The sequence below is a fragment of the Neopsephotus bourkii genome, unplaced genomic scaffold (genome assembly GCF_033783945.1).
Source record: "Neopsephotus bourkii isolate Nb327-2 ecotype Australia unplaced genomic scaffold, CSIRO-AGI_Nbou_v1 NB_593, whole genome shotgun sequence".
In the NCBI taxonomy this organism is placed as follows: Eukaryota; Metazoa; Chordata; class Aves; order Psittaciformes; family Psittacidae; genus Neopsephotus; species Neopsephotus bourkii.
Window position 1 is genome coordinate 1,911,613 of NW_026901094.1, and position 15,582 is coordinate 1,927,194.

Genomic DNA, 15,582 nt, shown 5'->3' on the forward strand with positions numbered 1-15,582 from the left:
CAACCAAGACCCGTTGTGTGAATTTTCTTGGCACCTGCAAGTCTAAACATCAAACAAACCAACCCCAAAATCTCTCCCCTTTCCCCCAGTTTAAATGTGCTATTGCTTGGGAATGGGGATGCTGAACTGCTCTGAATCACTGTCACTATAAAGCTGAGTTTTCCACTGGCACAGCTGGGAAGCCAGGAACGCCTGCTGCATCCTTAGCTGCCGGCTCTTATTTTTTCCACAGTTATTTGTCTTTCGTGGGACCGCTTCTATCTTCACCCAAAAGTATTAAATCAACGCACTTACTCTTCCCCTGCAAAGCAGCAGCCTTCCCCTTACACATCAGTCTCATGCTTCAGCAAATCATCTCTCTTAAAATATAAAACAAAGGAACTAATAACTGTATTTTATTAATGGTGTTTGCCCTATGAAGCAAATCGAGCTAAAAGCTTAATTCCAAATTCCCTAGAATTCAGCTGCTAGATTTCCCTCCGGGATGCGATTCCCATTCTTCTCTCAATTAGCAAAATAAACTGTGCTATGACAAATATTATTATTTACTCAACAAAGTGATCAAAATCATTACAGACTCCTTTTTCTCTTTAGGTCCCTGAGGCAGTAAAGGGAAAAGATGCTGTGATTTATTTGGGGGGCTCAGAATAGTGTGTTCTGTGTCAGCAGGCAAGGAAGTAATAGGATCAGGAGAGCAGAAACGCAATCACGACACACTAAATAATCACAAGGCTTTAGGTTTGGGTGGTGTCTTTTAGGGGAAAAAAGGCAGATAAACGTGAGGACACACCAGTGTCAAGAGGGAGGCACAGAGGGAAAACGCACCACGCACCATCCTGTACAGGCACTCAGTGAATCAGCTCCGGAACACCGACACATCTCATTCCTCTCCATGAAATGAGCATGAATCACTCCCTGCCATCCCCTGGTAAAACCCCTCAGTAATGGGTGTGGTTTAGTAGAAAGAGTATTTTTAAATACGTATTCCACAAAGTGAATATTGGAGGAAAAACAATAAAGAAACAGGATAGTGAAGACCTGTGTTCAAGCAGGATGTGTATTCACACAGATGCAATCCTCCTGTCTGGCTAACAGGAAAAGCATCTATTACACATCTCTTTCTCTGAAGATATGGCAAGTCAGACACGGCATTCCCTATTCCCTGAGCTGGTTTAGGCTGCGAGGGGAAATAACGAGCAAAGCCGGTTTAGGCTGCGAGGGGAAATAACGAGCAAAGCCAAAAGTTTCAGCAAGCCACATTCTTCTCCCACCTCCTGGAGCTCGGTGTCTTACATCAGAGCCAGGCCCGGATCAAACAATTCAGATGGAAAAAGAGCTGGCCCCTACCTCCAAACAGCAGCCGCGTTTTGTGAGGACTTCAGAGCACCACACTTAACTGCTTTGTGTCATTTTGATCTTCACAAACCTGCTCTGACTGAACTCTGAAAAGAGAAAGCGGTTTCTGCAGTGTTAATGCCTTGGGTAGAAGAGAGAAATCCATTTTCAAATTAAAGCCCCTAACAGCACATTCTTCACCCCCTCCCCAATGTTTGGGGTGGGTTTGTTTGGGGGGTTTTTAATTACAGAAATCAGGAGAAAAAGATCTAAACTGTGAAGTGCAAACGGAAGCATTTTGGAATTGCTATTGTACTGTAATACACTGAATTATCACGCTTAAGCTTTAACTACAAAAATCCACAGACCAGCAATAAACACACCATTCCTGAACACCTCCCCATAGTCTCCTCCAGCACGGTTCCACTCTTTATGCTACCCAGAGCAGCCAGGCACAAAGATGGGTCCCCTTCAACAGCATAAAGAGCAGTTTCTAGCAAAACTGAGATGCTGCTGAAGACCTCAGGCAGAAGCTCTTCCCTGTGAGGGTGCTGAGGCGCTGGCACAGGGTGCCCAGAGAAGCTGTGGCTGCCCCATCCCTGGCAGTGCTCAAGGCCAGGTTGGACACAGGGGCTTGGAGCAAGCTGCTCCAGTGGAAGGGGTCCCTGCCTGTGGCAGGGGTTGGAGCTGGAGGAGCTTTAAGGTCCCTTCCAGCCCAAACCAGTTTGGGATTCTATGAAACTCCTCCCCTTCTCTTCCCTTGCTGCCCATGGTCTTCCTACTCCATTCTATTAACGGAGGACAGAAACACTACCCCAGTTACAATTTCCTCCCACAAGTAACATCATGTGGAGCTGCCTAGAACATCTCCAAGGCTTTTCCAACCTTACACTCAAAGGAGAGAGCTCAGAAACCAGCACAGAGACAGGCAGTATGGTTCACATGAATTCCCATTTAGCACAAGATGATATCCACGTATGTTGTTCCCAAGTAAAACAAAGGCACTGAGTGACTGCAAACGGGCTTCTACACTGCCTTTAAACATAGTGGGAAGTAGAAAACTTCAGGAGGTGTCTGTGAGTACAAGGGAAGTCAGAAAAGATAGTGGCAGGGTGGGCCTAAGACAGCATCCGAGGACATCTGATGGAGGACAAACAGTCCTTCCTTCCAGGTATGAACTGTACCTGCCAAACCGGAGAACAAAGGAAGGAACACCGCTGCAAGGGGAGCAGCACCCAGAGAGTTTGTCCAATGACACTACGAAAATAAGCAGTATCACAAAGTCAACGTGGAGTGAAGCAAACAGAGAGGGCTTCTATCAGGGCTGGCATTCAGGGCAGTGGATACGGGGAACGTTTCTTAAAGCATGAATGTAAATACAGACTCTTATCAGAAATATAAAACAAGGACAAAGTTTCCCCAAGGTCACAGAAGTAAAATAGATCTGCATGACTCAAATTTGATCAGACTTCTAGCAGCCAAGGAGGACAGCACCGGGCTCCAAAAATCAGGCTTTAAAACAACAAAACCCAACAATGCCACCGCTAAGAAGAGAATTCACCTTTCTGTAGGAGCCACTTCCACACTGCAGCCTACAAATAATCAATATTGCCTGCTCCTAGAGGAGAATTGTGCTTAGCTCCAGAGACACCTTAACGCGATCAATACAAGTGGAAATCTCAAGCTGCCTCATACCTGTATGCTCCCCACCACAGGCAGCTATTCCCAGTATATTAGCAGGAATATATAACTCCAGTATACAACAGCTCTTAGGGAATAATGACTTTCACATTTCTTTATCTTTGCTGCAGAACAAGAACTCCAGAACATCTAAGGTGTTAATGGGTACATGCTATTTCTCTATGGGCAGTTAATAACGGCAGCACAGCTAACATGGATGGGAAGTCAAAGGTAACACACCCAACTACACAACATGATGCGACTCATCAGATTCCTTCCACTGTGACAAGTCCTGAACACAACCTAAAAATGACCAGCTCTTCAGGAAGTGACCCAACAGCATTTAAAACCACCCTTCCAAAACGGGGCTGGAGCAGCATCTGCAGCCCCAGAAGCTATCTTAAAAAGGATTTCTGCTGCTTTGTAAATACCGCATGTAATGGGGGATGCAAAATAACGCAGGGAAATACAGCATTAGCAAAGTCAGTGCTTCTGTCCTCAGGCAGGCAGGGCTCAGTCTCGCTTTATGAACAGTTTGCACAGAAGACAAATGAATGTGATTGTCACATTCAAGACGCTTACCTCCCATCCAAAGTTTGTTTCCTTTAATGTGCTCCTCTGTACTGCCATATAGGGTCCAAATCTTTCCCCAACTTCAATCTTCTTTTTGGCCCAAATCCCTAGCCCTGCCCCTGGAATCGAAGATTCTCTGAGTTCAAAATCTGGTGGGATTGGAATGTCATCAGGAATGTAGACGGGAGCTTCATAAGGTGAGCCCTCCTTGGGAGTGAAGTCCTCACTGGTGGGAAAGGGTGATGGAGGTCCGACAGGAATGGGGGACATAATACTGTCCTCTGTTTCCTCCTCTGCGCTTTCGCCAGCAAGGAGATCAGGGTCGGTCTCGTACATATTATTTACAATCTCGCTGTCACCTAAAAGGGGAAACAGCAGAAAACACACTGAAATACTCACGTGAACATTGGTTAATCTCTTCCTGGGACAACGTTTCGCAAAGCCCAGCTCGCATGCTTTAAGGATAACCCTCACCTACAGGGCTCAGGTAGGGCTGAGGTGAGAACCTTCACGCTGGTGGCACAACCTGCTCTGCTGCTGAAGGAGGAGATGGAAGCTAACTGCTGGCCTGCCACAGTGTATGGGATTGGGGCTACTGCAGCCAATGTCTTTTAGTAAAGGAAAGAGGGAAGAAAACACGAAAGAGCTGCTCCAGGTTCCCTGTAACCATTGAGACAAGGGTTTAAACTGGCTCCGTATGTTTTGTGGAGAAAATAAAGAGTAATAAAGGTAAAACCTGACTTAAGAACTGTCTGCGCAGGGTTTGAGTTTCCTGGGGCCAAGGCGTCATGCAAGAGAAGTCCCTCAGCAATGCACCTTTTCAAGGGCAACAAAAGCATCACTGGTTTGCAATACTGCTTTAAGACCACCACGTCCTCCAGTGAGGACTTTAAGCTACCCCAGCACAGACATTGTGCACAGTCAACTCCACAGGCCAAGGATCTCATTTGCAACAGCTACAACGGTCAAACAGGAAGCTCTGGGAATGCTGCACACCTTCTATTCCTCATGACACCTCTTAAACTAGAAACAAACAGATTCACCCAAGCAAAGCCAAAAGAAAAGGGAATTCTCCAGCACTCCCATCAGGAACTGGTGATGATCAGGAAGCATCTTTCAGCAGACCCCAGCACATCATAACCTGGACTTTTACTGCGAAGAGTCACCGGAGCCCTGGTAGGTGAAGAGGAACTCAGGGTAAATAAACTGAGAGCCAGGCCCCTGGCTGTCCCACACCAACAGAAACAGAGCTTTGAGGAGCCTTTCTCTGGACGTGGCCTGTCTCACCTCTGGACGTGAGGCATCCCTGCTGACCAGGTCCTACAGAACCCACCTCTGACTGTGCCAAATGCCAGTGGGAACATGAAACAAGCTCGAGAAGCACATTACAAAATCATATCTGAACATGCTAAAGTGAAAAGAAAAGGGGTGGGAACAAACCCAAGTCCAAGGCAGCCTGGAATACAGAAGAGAGAGGAAGCTGAAGAGTGAGAATGGTAGACTCAGAGGGTAATAATGTTTGGGGACTCTTCCAAGAGGAGTCAACTGCTAAGCTGCAACATTCATATGTAACGAAAACTGAGCTTTTTTCATCCAAAAAGGGAAAAAGGGGGGGGGGGGGGAAGGGGGAAGGGAAACAGAAGAAGGGGAAAAGAAAAACACATTTGTCATACAATACATGGAGTTGAAGTATTTTGGGAACAGATTTGCCATCTCTCAATTAAACATGAGGCAGCATGACTGTGCTTTCATTGCACAGTAGTTTCCACTATGATAACAAGTCCAACAACCGCCTCATTGTGGGCCCCGCCGCAGCCAGCGGGCTCCCACAGTGCATGTTAATGCCTGACCCTGATGCCAGCAGCACCCAACCACACTGGCAGCTCGCGCTGCACCGCGCCAGGCACCTCCTGCGCCATCGGGGGCCACCGGGGACAAGCGCCGGGAGGCTCTGCTCGAGGTGTACGTACCACACACACACACACACACACACACACACACACACCCACCCCTCTCCTCCGCCCTCCCGTGTGCAGGGCATCCCCTCCTCTGTGCTTTCGTTGCCTTGCACCCAATAAAGACTGTCCCGAGTTCATGCCTGAGGAACCCGGTGGCAGACCTGACCGAGGAGCAGGATTTGGATCCCTCTGCCAACACCTTCCTGCCCCAGCTTTCAGAGCAGCACAAAGAGCTGCCTGCTCCAGCTTACATCTGCTCTCCCCGGTAAAAAGTGCAGCTCTCCCTACCCAAACACATCGCCAGAAACAAGCTCTCAGAAGCATGATCTGCTCCACAGCCCTGAAAATACTTGTGGCTGCTGTAAATGTTTTTCTCTCCCAGTATTAGCAAGTCAAATGATTTTGTACTCTATGATTAGCCTCTCCTGCACTTAAGGAACAGGATTTCCAACCGAGCTGAAAAGCAAAACCAGGTTTATTGGAGCATGACCTGTGGAAATTTCTGAATGACACAAGAACAGAGACACCTCACTACTGAGCACTGCAGATGTCATTCCTTCTACGGGACAACTGGGCCAGCTCTGATTAGACTCTAATGTGAAGCTGAATGCACATCACACTGACCTCACAGGTAATCTCCTCCTTCTGCCTTTGCAGTTACTAAAATCAGTTATCAGGGACTGACACCAGATATGAAACAACAGTGAGACAGAACACTTCCAGGTAACTGATACAAGACATACCCCATATGGCATCTGCGTGAGCAGAATCACCAAACGCCTATGTATCTAAACATATGTGCATGCACGTTGGGGTTGTTACCACAACCAGTTAAATCAATACTTTTTACCTAGTGGAAGGTGTCCCTGCCCATAGCAGGGGGTTGGAGCTGGATGAGTTTTAAGGTCCCTTCCAGCCCAAACCAGTCTGATTCTATGACAGTATTCATTAGCAGAGCCATTCCTGTAACCAGATGTAACACAAGTGGTTAAAAACCCAGGGAACATCTTGCTGTTCAGGAACAACCTCCAGCTCTGCCGAGCTCCATCACAAGTCTGCTGGCTGCTCTTCGAGAGCTCTGTGGGACGTGGCCGTTCACTGGTGACAACCATGCTGTCCTGCATCTGCCCCTCTTCTAACAGCAAGTACCGCAGCGCTCTGGAATGTCTGGTTATGTGAAAAGCAGTGCAGAAATACAACTTGACCTTACTGTTATTGTCATGAAACTAAAATTAGTCCTTCAAAGCTCACTAGGAAAATCACTCCATAAAAAGACCCATTGAAAAGTTGCTTCCACAGATAATCAGATATGGGCTTAGGCTTAAAATCTGTGTGACACCAATGAGGTTCTGGCAACAATGAGAGTGATGCTTTAGTACTGGTGAGAGACCTCATGAATAATCTATTTAGCAGCTGTAATAAAGCAAAAAGAAAGTCTGATGTTAAAGGAAATGGTGGTAGAAGAAACATGATGTGAGATTCTGGGGGGTTGTAGGTTTCGTGTTTAGTTTTTAAGATGTTTATTAATATTAATATTATATCAAATTCTGCTATGGAAATGTCTATTATCCGAAATGACTAAACTTCATCTACACTCACAGACATCCCAAAGAGCATCTCTGACTCCAGAAAGGCTCCGACAGCCTAATTCAGCTCAGAGTGCAAATACATCAAGCAAGTACCTGCTTAACTACCACCACCAACCGACTGGCTTCATTACCTCCAAATGTGGTGCTGCCCATCTACAGTTCACTTCAGGCAAGTTACAGGTACCTGTCCCATATCCCGTACTCCGCATGGAATTCTGCACGAGCCTGGCTGCCTGCTCCCACTGTCCTGACCCAGGCAGACAGCTGACAGCCCGGCACAGCCCACGGCTCAGCAGAACCCCCTATAAATCACAAAGGACACCAGAAAGCACCAAAGAGCACCCACCCCAGCAGTGACTTCAGAACACTGAATGATCCTAGTGATCAGATTGCCACCTGATGGCCACAGCTGAAATACAATAGAAAATCAGAAACCCAGTCCCTTCTTGGGCTGCATCTGCCTGACAGCCCGACTGGCACACATTTCAAAGCCCTTTGCAGCACCAGGAGCTGGCACCTTGGCTTACACAGTCCCACAGGCTTCAGGATGCAGCAAAACAGAGAAGTCAAGGCACCCAACACAACCCTCACTGAGGCTCCCCTATTCAGTTCATCCAGGAATGGTTTCCCAGTCACTTTACTGGTGAAGATAACCAAGTGTTGGCAGGACAGGTCTCTCCTCTGACCTCCAAGAAATCACTGCCAGCGCAATCCTCCATGGAACTCGTAGTTTCATGGGCAATTCTGCCACAACTTGCTGTGATTTTGCCTGTTTTTTTCCTCCATGGATGTTGATCTTACCTAGAAATACCCAGCTTGAAATCATGTTTTTCTTCCCTTTCAGTTATTGCTGATTCCCACCTCCCCCCCCCCACCCCCCAAATCCTGGGCCTTGAAGAACAGATGACACTAATACATAAAGCACATTAAATGTGTTTCTCAGTCGAGTAAGCCTGTTTCCTCTTTAGAAGATGTCCAAAGGCTTCCACAGGCTCCCTGACTTTACTATCTGAAAGCCCCCCCCAGTGCTACAGCTGCTGTTAACTGACAAACAAAATGGCTCTAGGGAAAGATCTGGTGTTCCATACTCCCTGCTCACACAGCTACGACCGGCACAAGGCACTGGCTTTGTTCTGAAGACCAACCAGCTAAACCCCACTGAATAGGTGTGCATGTAAAACTCACGACTCTGCTATCCTCAACTCATTTAAACACATCTAAAAAGATCTGAGCTGACACCATAAGAAACCCTTCTCAGCTCTAGCTGACATCCAGCTCTCTCTGCTTGCTGGCCTGTATTTCTCCTCAAAGGCCTGTGATTCTATTTTACTTACACACTCTGAAGCACAGCATTTCAGGAATCCTCGAGAAGCAGGAGATGCTGATTTTGTCAACAGGGCCCTGGAAACGAGCAGTCAGGTATCCAACAAACCCACACTGCTCACACCGGCCCAAAGCCCTCACATCTGCAGGCCTGCTCATGGAAATCTTCATGTAGATGTCATGGAAATTAAACCCAAAGAAGAGGCACATTTTAACACATCCCCTGCACAAAAATTCAGCAGAGACCAAGCTATGTGACCCTCTCACAACAGGAAACCTTCCCAGTTACTGCTGCACTGGAGTGTCTCAGGCTAGCATCCGAATTATCCATCCTGGAAACTGGGGTTTAAGGACATATTCCATGAAACCCCCACAAACCTCTGTCTGATGCAGAACTGCAGTAGAATGCACTAAAAACCAGCTTAGTCCCAGAGAATACCAAAACCTGCAGAGTTACTGAGAGATGGAGACAGTGAGGGATAAGGGAGGAGGAGATGGGGTGAGCGTAAAGGAAAAGGACTGTGACAACCAAACATGTACAAACCTAACAGCTTTTCCATTATTACCTTGTATATTCCCTTCTCTAGTTTCACGTTCACGGTCTGTTTTCTCTTGGTTGTAACTACAGCTCTCAAAGCAAAGTCCTTCCATCAAAAAGAAACAGAAACCACCTTACACTGGAGCGAGCTGCGAGCACAGATAACGACTCACTACGGAGCAGGAGAGTTTATCCCATGAATTATCTGATAAACACCCTAAAAACCCAGTAGCTTCCAAGCCTGGCTATAAGAAGAACAGGTACAAAGAATTTAAAGTGCCTTTGGTTTCAGAGTAAAAAAATTGTGTTCTTTTATTAAGGGATTTCTGCTGGCAGAAATGAAGAATAAAGCTTGAAACAGCATTTCAGTGTGTTCCTTAATACGCATTTTCCTCTAGTAAAACCAGCAGGGAAAGGGTCCACACCACTCTCCCCTAAATGCCAGTGTTACATTCCCAGTAAAAGTCGAGCCCAAGCGGGCATCAGAAACATTTCCACACAAGACCCTTTTAGAATCCAACTCCTCAGAGAGCGCTGCTGCCCAGAGCACCGCTCCACCTGACCCCCTCGCTCAGCAGCCTGGTTTGTGCCTGAATTCCAGAGGACACTGCTGCAAGTTATGCTATCTTAAAAAATTAATGTGATGGATATTTGGATGCAGTCGATAAAGTGGGTTCTTTTAAGCAAAAAAACACCCACCCTCTATTGTCATATTATTAAAGCCACTGGAAAAATATTAGCCTTTGGGATTTCTGCCTCTAAACTATTTACAACATAATAGCTCCAACGAAGCGTCGCAAGAAATGTACAGTGTATTACAGAGTTGTAACAAACATTTGTGAAGAATCTATAGAAATAACGCCACAAAGAAATGGAAAGGGAGAGATGAAAGCCTGAAGAAAATGCTCCAATTTAGAAAGAAAAATCATCATTGCTTCTCGCTGGTTTGCTTATGGTGGTTTGGGTTTTTTTGCTACAAAATACCTCCCCTTTAAAAATCTATAAAACTACAGAAATGAGCCAATTCTAGAGAAATTTCTTTGCTGGAAACGCACTAAAGTGGAACTTTATAAATGAGCGCGAGATAAATTCGCCAGTAAGAGAAATGTTACCTATTTAGAATAAATAAATCCATGCAGCCAGACTAGCTCTCCAAAACCTAACAAACGGTGCTGGATATTTCTCTCAGTCCTGGATGTCAAACCATAGAACGAGAATAAAGCATTTGCAAGTCTCCAAAAGGAGACCTCGCAATTGGAATTCACATCTTTGCCAAGCGAAAGCTTTTCGGCTGTTGTCACCGTCTCATTGTCATTCCACTCACTGTGGGTTCCCCAGGGTCCAGAACAGGAGTCCTGGCATTATTAACATAGCAGATTAATAGCAGTGGGAAAAGACATTTTCACAAACATGCTAAATATTAATATTAATCGATAACAATTTCTAGCTCCTAACGTGAGCCAGACAAACAGACCCCAGGCACAGAGCAGAGGAGGGAGGGCAGAGAAGGAAAGGGACGGTGTCAACAGACTCTACAGAATGAAAGGGGATCAGTGAATCAATGCAGGACAGAGGAGTGAGCCGTGAGGTGGGTGTCAAAAGCAGGGCTCTGTTTTCAGAGGCACAGGGGCACATTTTAATGCCACAAGATAAGTTGGATTTTCCATCCCTGGCCAAACACAATTCCAGCAGGGCTCACCCATTTGATACCGCACCGAGAGCAGCCGAGCAGGACCAGGGGAAAACTGCTTCACATTGCTTTTAGCACCCTGTGTAACGCTGGACTCTGCACATTGTATTTTCTGTAACACTACAGAGATATTTGTTAAATTCAGATATGCACAAATCCCCCCACTTTCTGGGTTCGCATTTCAAGCTATTCCCTGCCACCGACCTCTTCTATTTTAAAGCCAGTCTGTAAAACCTGTTGCATTTCTGCTGATGGATTAGCCCAGACAAGGCTTTACAATTCAGGCTTTGGAAGCCTCGCTCATTCTCTCGCATACTTGTTAACTGCGAGCAGCAGAAGCAGAACGCACAGCTCAGCTGCTGAAGGGGCTCCCAAATGACCCACCCCACGGTGTCTGGGGGGGGTTAACCCAAATCAAGCATTGCAGCTCACAAGCTCTCTGCAAACACAAATCCCCTTCGGTCACTGCGCTCTGTGGGACCGATGGCGCTCTTCATCACCACATTCAGACACATTTCTGCAGCAGCTTCAGTGGGACCCAAGGAGGTTTTTGCCAGCCCTGAAATCAAGTGAAGATCTGTAGGAAAATGCCTCTTTGTAGCGAGGAGGCTGCCCGAGCCCTGCCCCGAACAGCAGACACAAAGGGTGTCACACACGAGGCTGGAGGTTTTACATGACGGCGTTAACAGGCACGCTGTAAGGACACACACTGCCTCTGTGCACGGATGGCACCAAACCTCAGGAGCACCACATCAGAGGACAGCCGAGGATGCAGCACTGCACCACCACTGCTCCCAGGCTCCTCCGGGATGCTTCTGCCTCCACGAATGAAGGCTCTGAGCTGGGCTGCCCATTCCCAGGCACCCCTGATTCCCAGGTTTGAGGGGGCACAGGGCTTTACCTGTTATCAGAAAGCACCCTGGTTAGACAGTGAAGAGCTCCCTCCTAGAGAGGCATTAACCACAGAGACAAGTTCTCCTATCAGACGGCAGCTGGAAGCAGAGGATTGTGTTCAAAACCCAATTGGAAATGGCTTTCCTGCTTTCCATGGATTTGCTTCCAAAACACAGGGAATGCTGTGGAGTTTTACAGCCAGCCCCTGAATGGCTTTGAGTTTTATTTCAGTGCTCCCACACATCCTTAACTTGCCTCTAGAGCCCACCAAGCCTAAGTGGCCCCCAAACTGAAGTCACAAGTACACATTTTCTCTGTGTGCTGGGCATCCTCTGGGCATCCAGAGAGCCCCATGATCCTCTATCAGTCTGTCCTTCATCACCATTGAAACCAGGAATTACCAACAGATTTTTCTCACCAGTAATTGCCCATTAATTGATGCAGCAGCTTTATGGAAGGAGAAGCATTGCAAAACTCACACACTATGACAGCAACTGAACCTCAAACCCACACCTGACCCTTGTGGCCGAGATGCACCTCTAACAAACCCATTGAGCCAGCTTCCAGCTCAGGTTTAACCTGTCAGACCTCAGACATGCCAAGGAGGAAAACTCAGCACAGATCTACCAAGGATTTCCCACCATCAGGCTGAGGAGCCAAGTTAATGACACTATGGGAACAAAATCGAACTCCTTTCCTGGGCCAAGCACCTTTCCTCTGGCTCTCAGACTTGTTCAACCACTGTGGGAACAGGGAATTTTACTGGGACAAGCAATGACAGTCACAAACACAAGTGGGGGTTTTAAGCCCCCTTCTCTGCAGAGATCTCTATTCCCCCCAAAACGTTTCCTACCCCGGTGTCAATAACCTGGCACTGTGAGCACCTCTGCTGTTTGGGGCACTGCTTCCTGATCGCTCAAGTGCTCTTTCCAGGCAGGCTTCCTCTCTAACAAAACCAAAAGTACCTGACAAAGAACAAAGCACATGTCTAATCCCAGAGCTTTTTTGCACTGAGGTCCGCACAAGTTCCTTCTGACTGAAAAGTGCTCCTAGACTTCTCCTGCAGAATACAGGGCAGGAATGTTGGTGAGTTCAGCAAACGGCAGCGAGATGTAACACTGCATCCAATCCCTCCCCAGAGCTTTGGGAACAAACACCAGCAAGCAGGCAGGGTTCTGGAGCATCCTGCAGATGGGTTACAGCACTGGCCCAAGCAGCTGATAAGAAATACCAAGCAGCAGCGGATACATTGGTAGGAACCTCCTGAGCTCCACGTGAAATTTGCCTGATGCCAGGGAAGTCCATGGTAGTTTCAGACCCATTCAATTCCCTATCATGCCACAGTGTTCTTACAGATCAGCATGACTGACCCATTAACACAATTTTTAAGCTGATTTCATTGGATTCTACCTTACATCAGGACCTGGGAAGATGCAGAAGTGTGAGGGAGATGGGACAGGGCACATCCCACATCCAGACAGAGGTTCTCTACCCTGCTCCCTTCCACTCTTTTCCGAAGATATCTTGGGTGTTGCACCCACCACCTGGCCCTATTTAAAGTCGCTCCATTATTCTAAAAAGGATTATTTATACTAAAAACACTCCGGGGACTACTGTATTTGTATTTCAGGGCTGCTGCATCCCCTATTTCCTCACTGCTTTAATATAGCCTGAGGCAGAGCGGGTGAAATGACTTGCGATGCCACTGTAATTTTTATCAAGGCTTGTTCCTGGTAAAAAGCCTCTTTGTTTCAAAGAAATGTGATTTGGCCTTTTTCCTCCTCTGCTCTATTCCTTGGTTAATATACCACTTCCACTTGCCCTGGGGCTGAGAAAGGTATTCCATGGAATTGGTCAAATCTCACTGTTTTTCTTCTAAATCACAACTGGCTTTTTTTCCTCGACCCTTGCTAAGCACTATCTAAGCTGACAGTCTGAACTTGAGCTTTTATTTGTGCCTTAACTCTTCAGCTCCTGGATTTCAGCAGTCACATGGCCACGTTAAAGAGATGCATGTCAGGACTGGGCAATCTGCTCTGGCAAAGGAGACTGCTGTGATTTAGAGTGAGACGGGAAGGAGAAGCCCTGGCTACTGTTATTTACTGTTTGAGGCAAATCTCTCTAAGAGCCAGGTACTCATTTACTATAAATTTGAGAACAAATAAATTCTGCCCAACTGACAGAGTTTAAAGAAGCATTTTCAAGAATAATTGCAGAAGAACAGAGTAGAATAGAATATAAATGGAAAAAAAACACATAATGAAGCAAACCAGAGTTCAGAGGTGGAAGCTCCGGTTCCACACTGAAAAGAGTTCTCTCAGAGACACGTATTGGAACAGCTTGATGTAAGGTAAAAACCAGTATGGATGCTTTTAAAAAAATTACATCCCTATTGTTCTCTTCAAAGATAAAATCCAAGCTACTGAACACAGTCAAAGGACAAAGAAAGAAAACAGAAAGAAAAAAAAAAAGAGTGGTACAGATATATTAATAACTCTCCAAAATACTTCAACATTGCCAAATCACTTCAAGGTATTTCAGCGTAACTTCATGGAACGACCTTTTCTTGTTGGGAGTTACACAACACTGAAAACCCCCCCACAGCCATGCACATGTATTCCACAAATACTGCCCAGCTCATCAGGAAGCTTCTCACAAGTGAGCAGATGTGGCTCTGGGACTGCCTGCCCATCCCCAGGTACCCCTGTGCAAGCTCACAGATAGGTTATTAAAATATGAATGCATCTACAATGCATTTTAGTTAACACAGTATTTTTATGTAGGCCACTAAGCCTGCATTTATGCTAAAGTTTTCAAAGTCTTTTCGAAACACAAGCTCTCCTTTCTTATGCACCATCAAGAATTTGTTTTTAAACACAGTAACACTTACCCCAGATTTGGGATTGCTTCATCGAGTCCGAATTTGTTCTGTCTCACTGACAAATAGGGTAGATCTTGCTATGAAATATATGTCAAACCCAGTGTCCAAGCACACAACAAAACACACTTCGAAAGCAGACGTTGCTCGCTGTCCTCCTGCATTTATACAACCCCCATGATCTCCAAGATAATGAATAAATGATAAACCAGGTATTCCAATACTTTTGTAGGCATCTCTAAACTGGTCACATCTGGAATGAAATCCCTCATTTACCAGTGCTCAGAAGCACTGCACATGTTTGGAAGCATAAGAGAAGCACACTTCACCTCAAAGGAAAACACTGAACCTGGACAATACATCATTATCCCATATATTACTGCATTTTCACATAGGAAACAGGAGTCAACATGCTAACGGGATGTTTAACAGTCAAACCCAGTCAAGCCTTTGCTCAATGTTTAGTCTGAAAGAGAGCATCTCCATCCCAAATTACGTGACAACTAGTAATCCCGGATGCAGGAAGTTTTCGCTCCTGTTCAGTGATTTAAACACATTGCTAAACTTTGCTACCCATAGAGTTGTATCCACATAAAGTGGATTAAAATCACAATAATGGCATTCTGCTTCCCTGTGGTCCTTCCCTTGTGATCGCTCTCCTGGATGGAGCAAACATGTTTACATTAAACTTAAAATCAAGACAGGAAAGAGAGTTCATTAAGGGAAACACAGCCCAAAAGTACAGAAAGCCTTTACATCTCCCAAGACAGTATCTACACCTGGTTGTGAAAAGCAATGCATTTTAAAGTAGCATAAACATTTCTCCTTGTGTTCACTGAGATAGACTCTGCCAGAGCATCTCTGCAGAACGCAGACCCCCCATGGCATGGAAAGCAGCCTTTGGCAGCAGACACACCAAAACCACCACACCAAAGGCTGCAGAACTGATGCTGAGCCCTGGCCTGTGAAGTGAACCTGGCCACCGAACACCCATCCCAATAACACTGAGGTCTTCTGTTTAATTTAAAGCTTCCCCATGTTTTCCTTCTCTAATCCCTCCATTTTCTTGCTCCCTAGATAGCCCGATGTATGATAACTTGGAAGCTGTTAAACCTCTCTGACAG

The 15,582-nt window shown here is 46.2% G+C and overlaps 1 protein-coding gene across 7 annotated transcripts in view; it reads right to left on the reverse strand.

The window, feature by feature from the left end:
- PRDM16 (PR/SET domain 16) overlaps positions 1 to 15,582 on the reverse strand; it is a 269,867-nt gene that overhangs the window by 154,618 nt on the left and 99,667 nt on the right. For 6 of the 7 annotated variants that reach the window (XM_061351660.1, XM_061351659.1, XM_061351658.1 and 3 more), the window contains exon 2: positions 3,598 to 3,947. The exons of the other annotated variant lie outside the window; for it this stretch is intronic. In XM_061351660.1, the coding sequence (XP_061207644.1) occupies positions 3,598 to 3,924 (327 nt within the window). In that variant the 5' untranslated portion in view covers positions 3,925 to 3,947. The remainder of the gene's footprint in view (positions 1 to 3,597; positions 3,948 to 15,582) is intronic. 7 annotated transcript variants of the gene reach the window in all.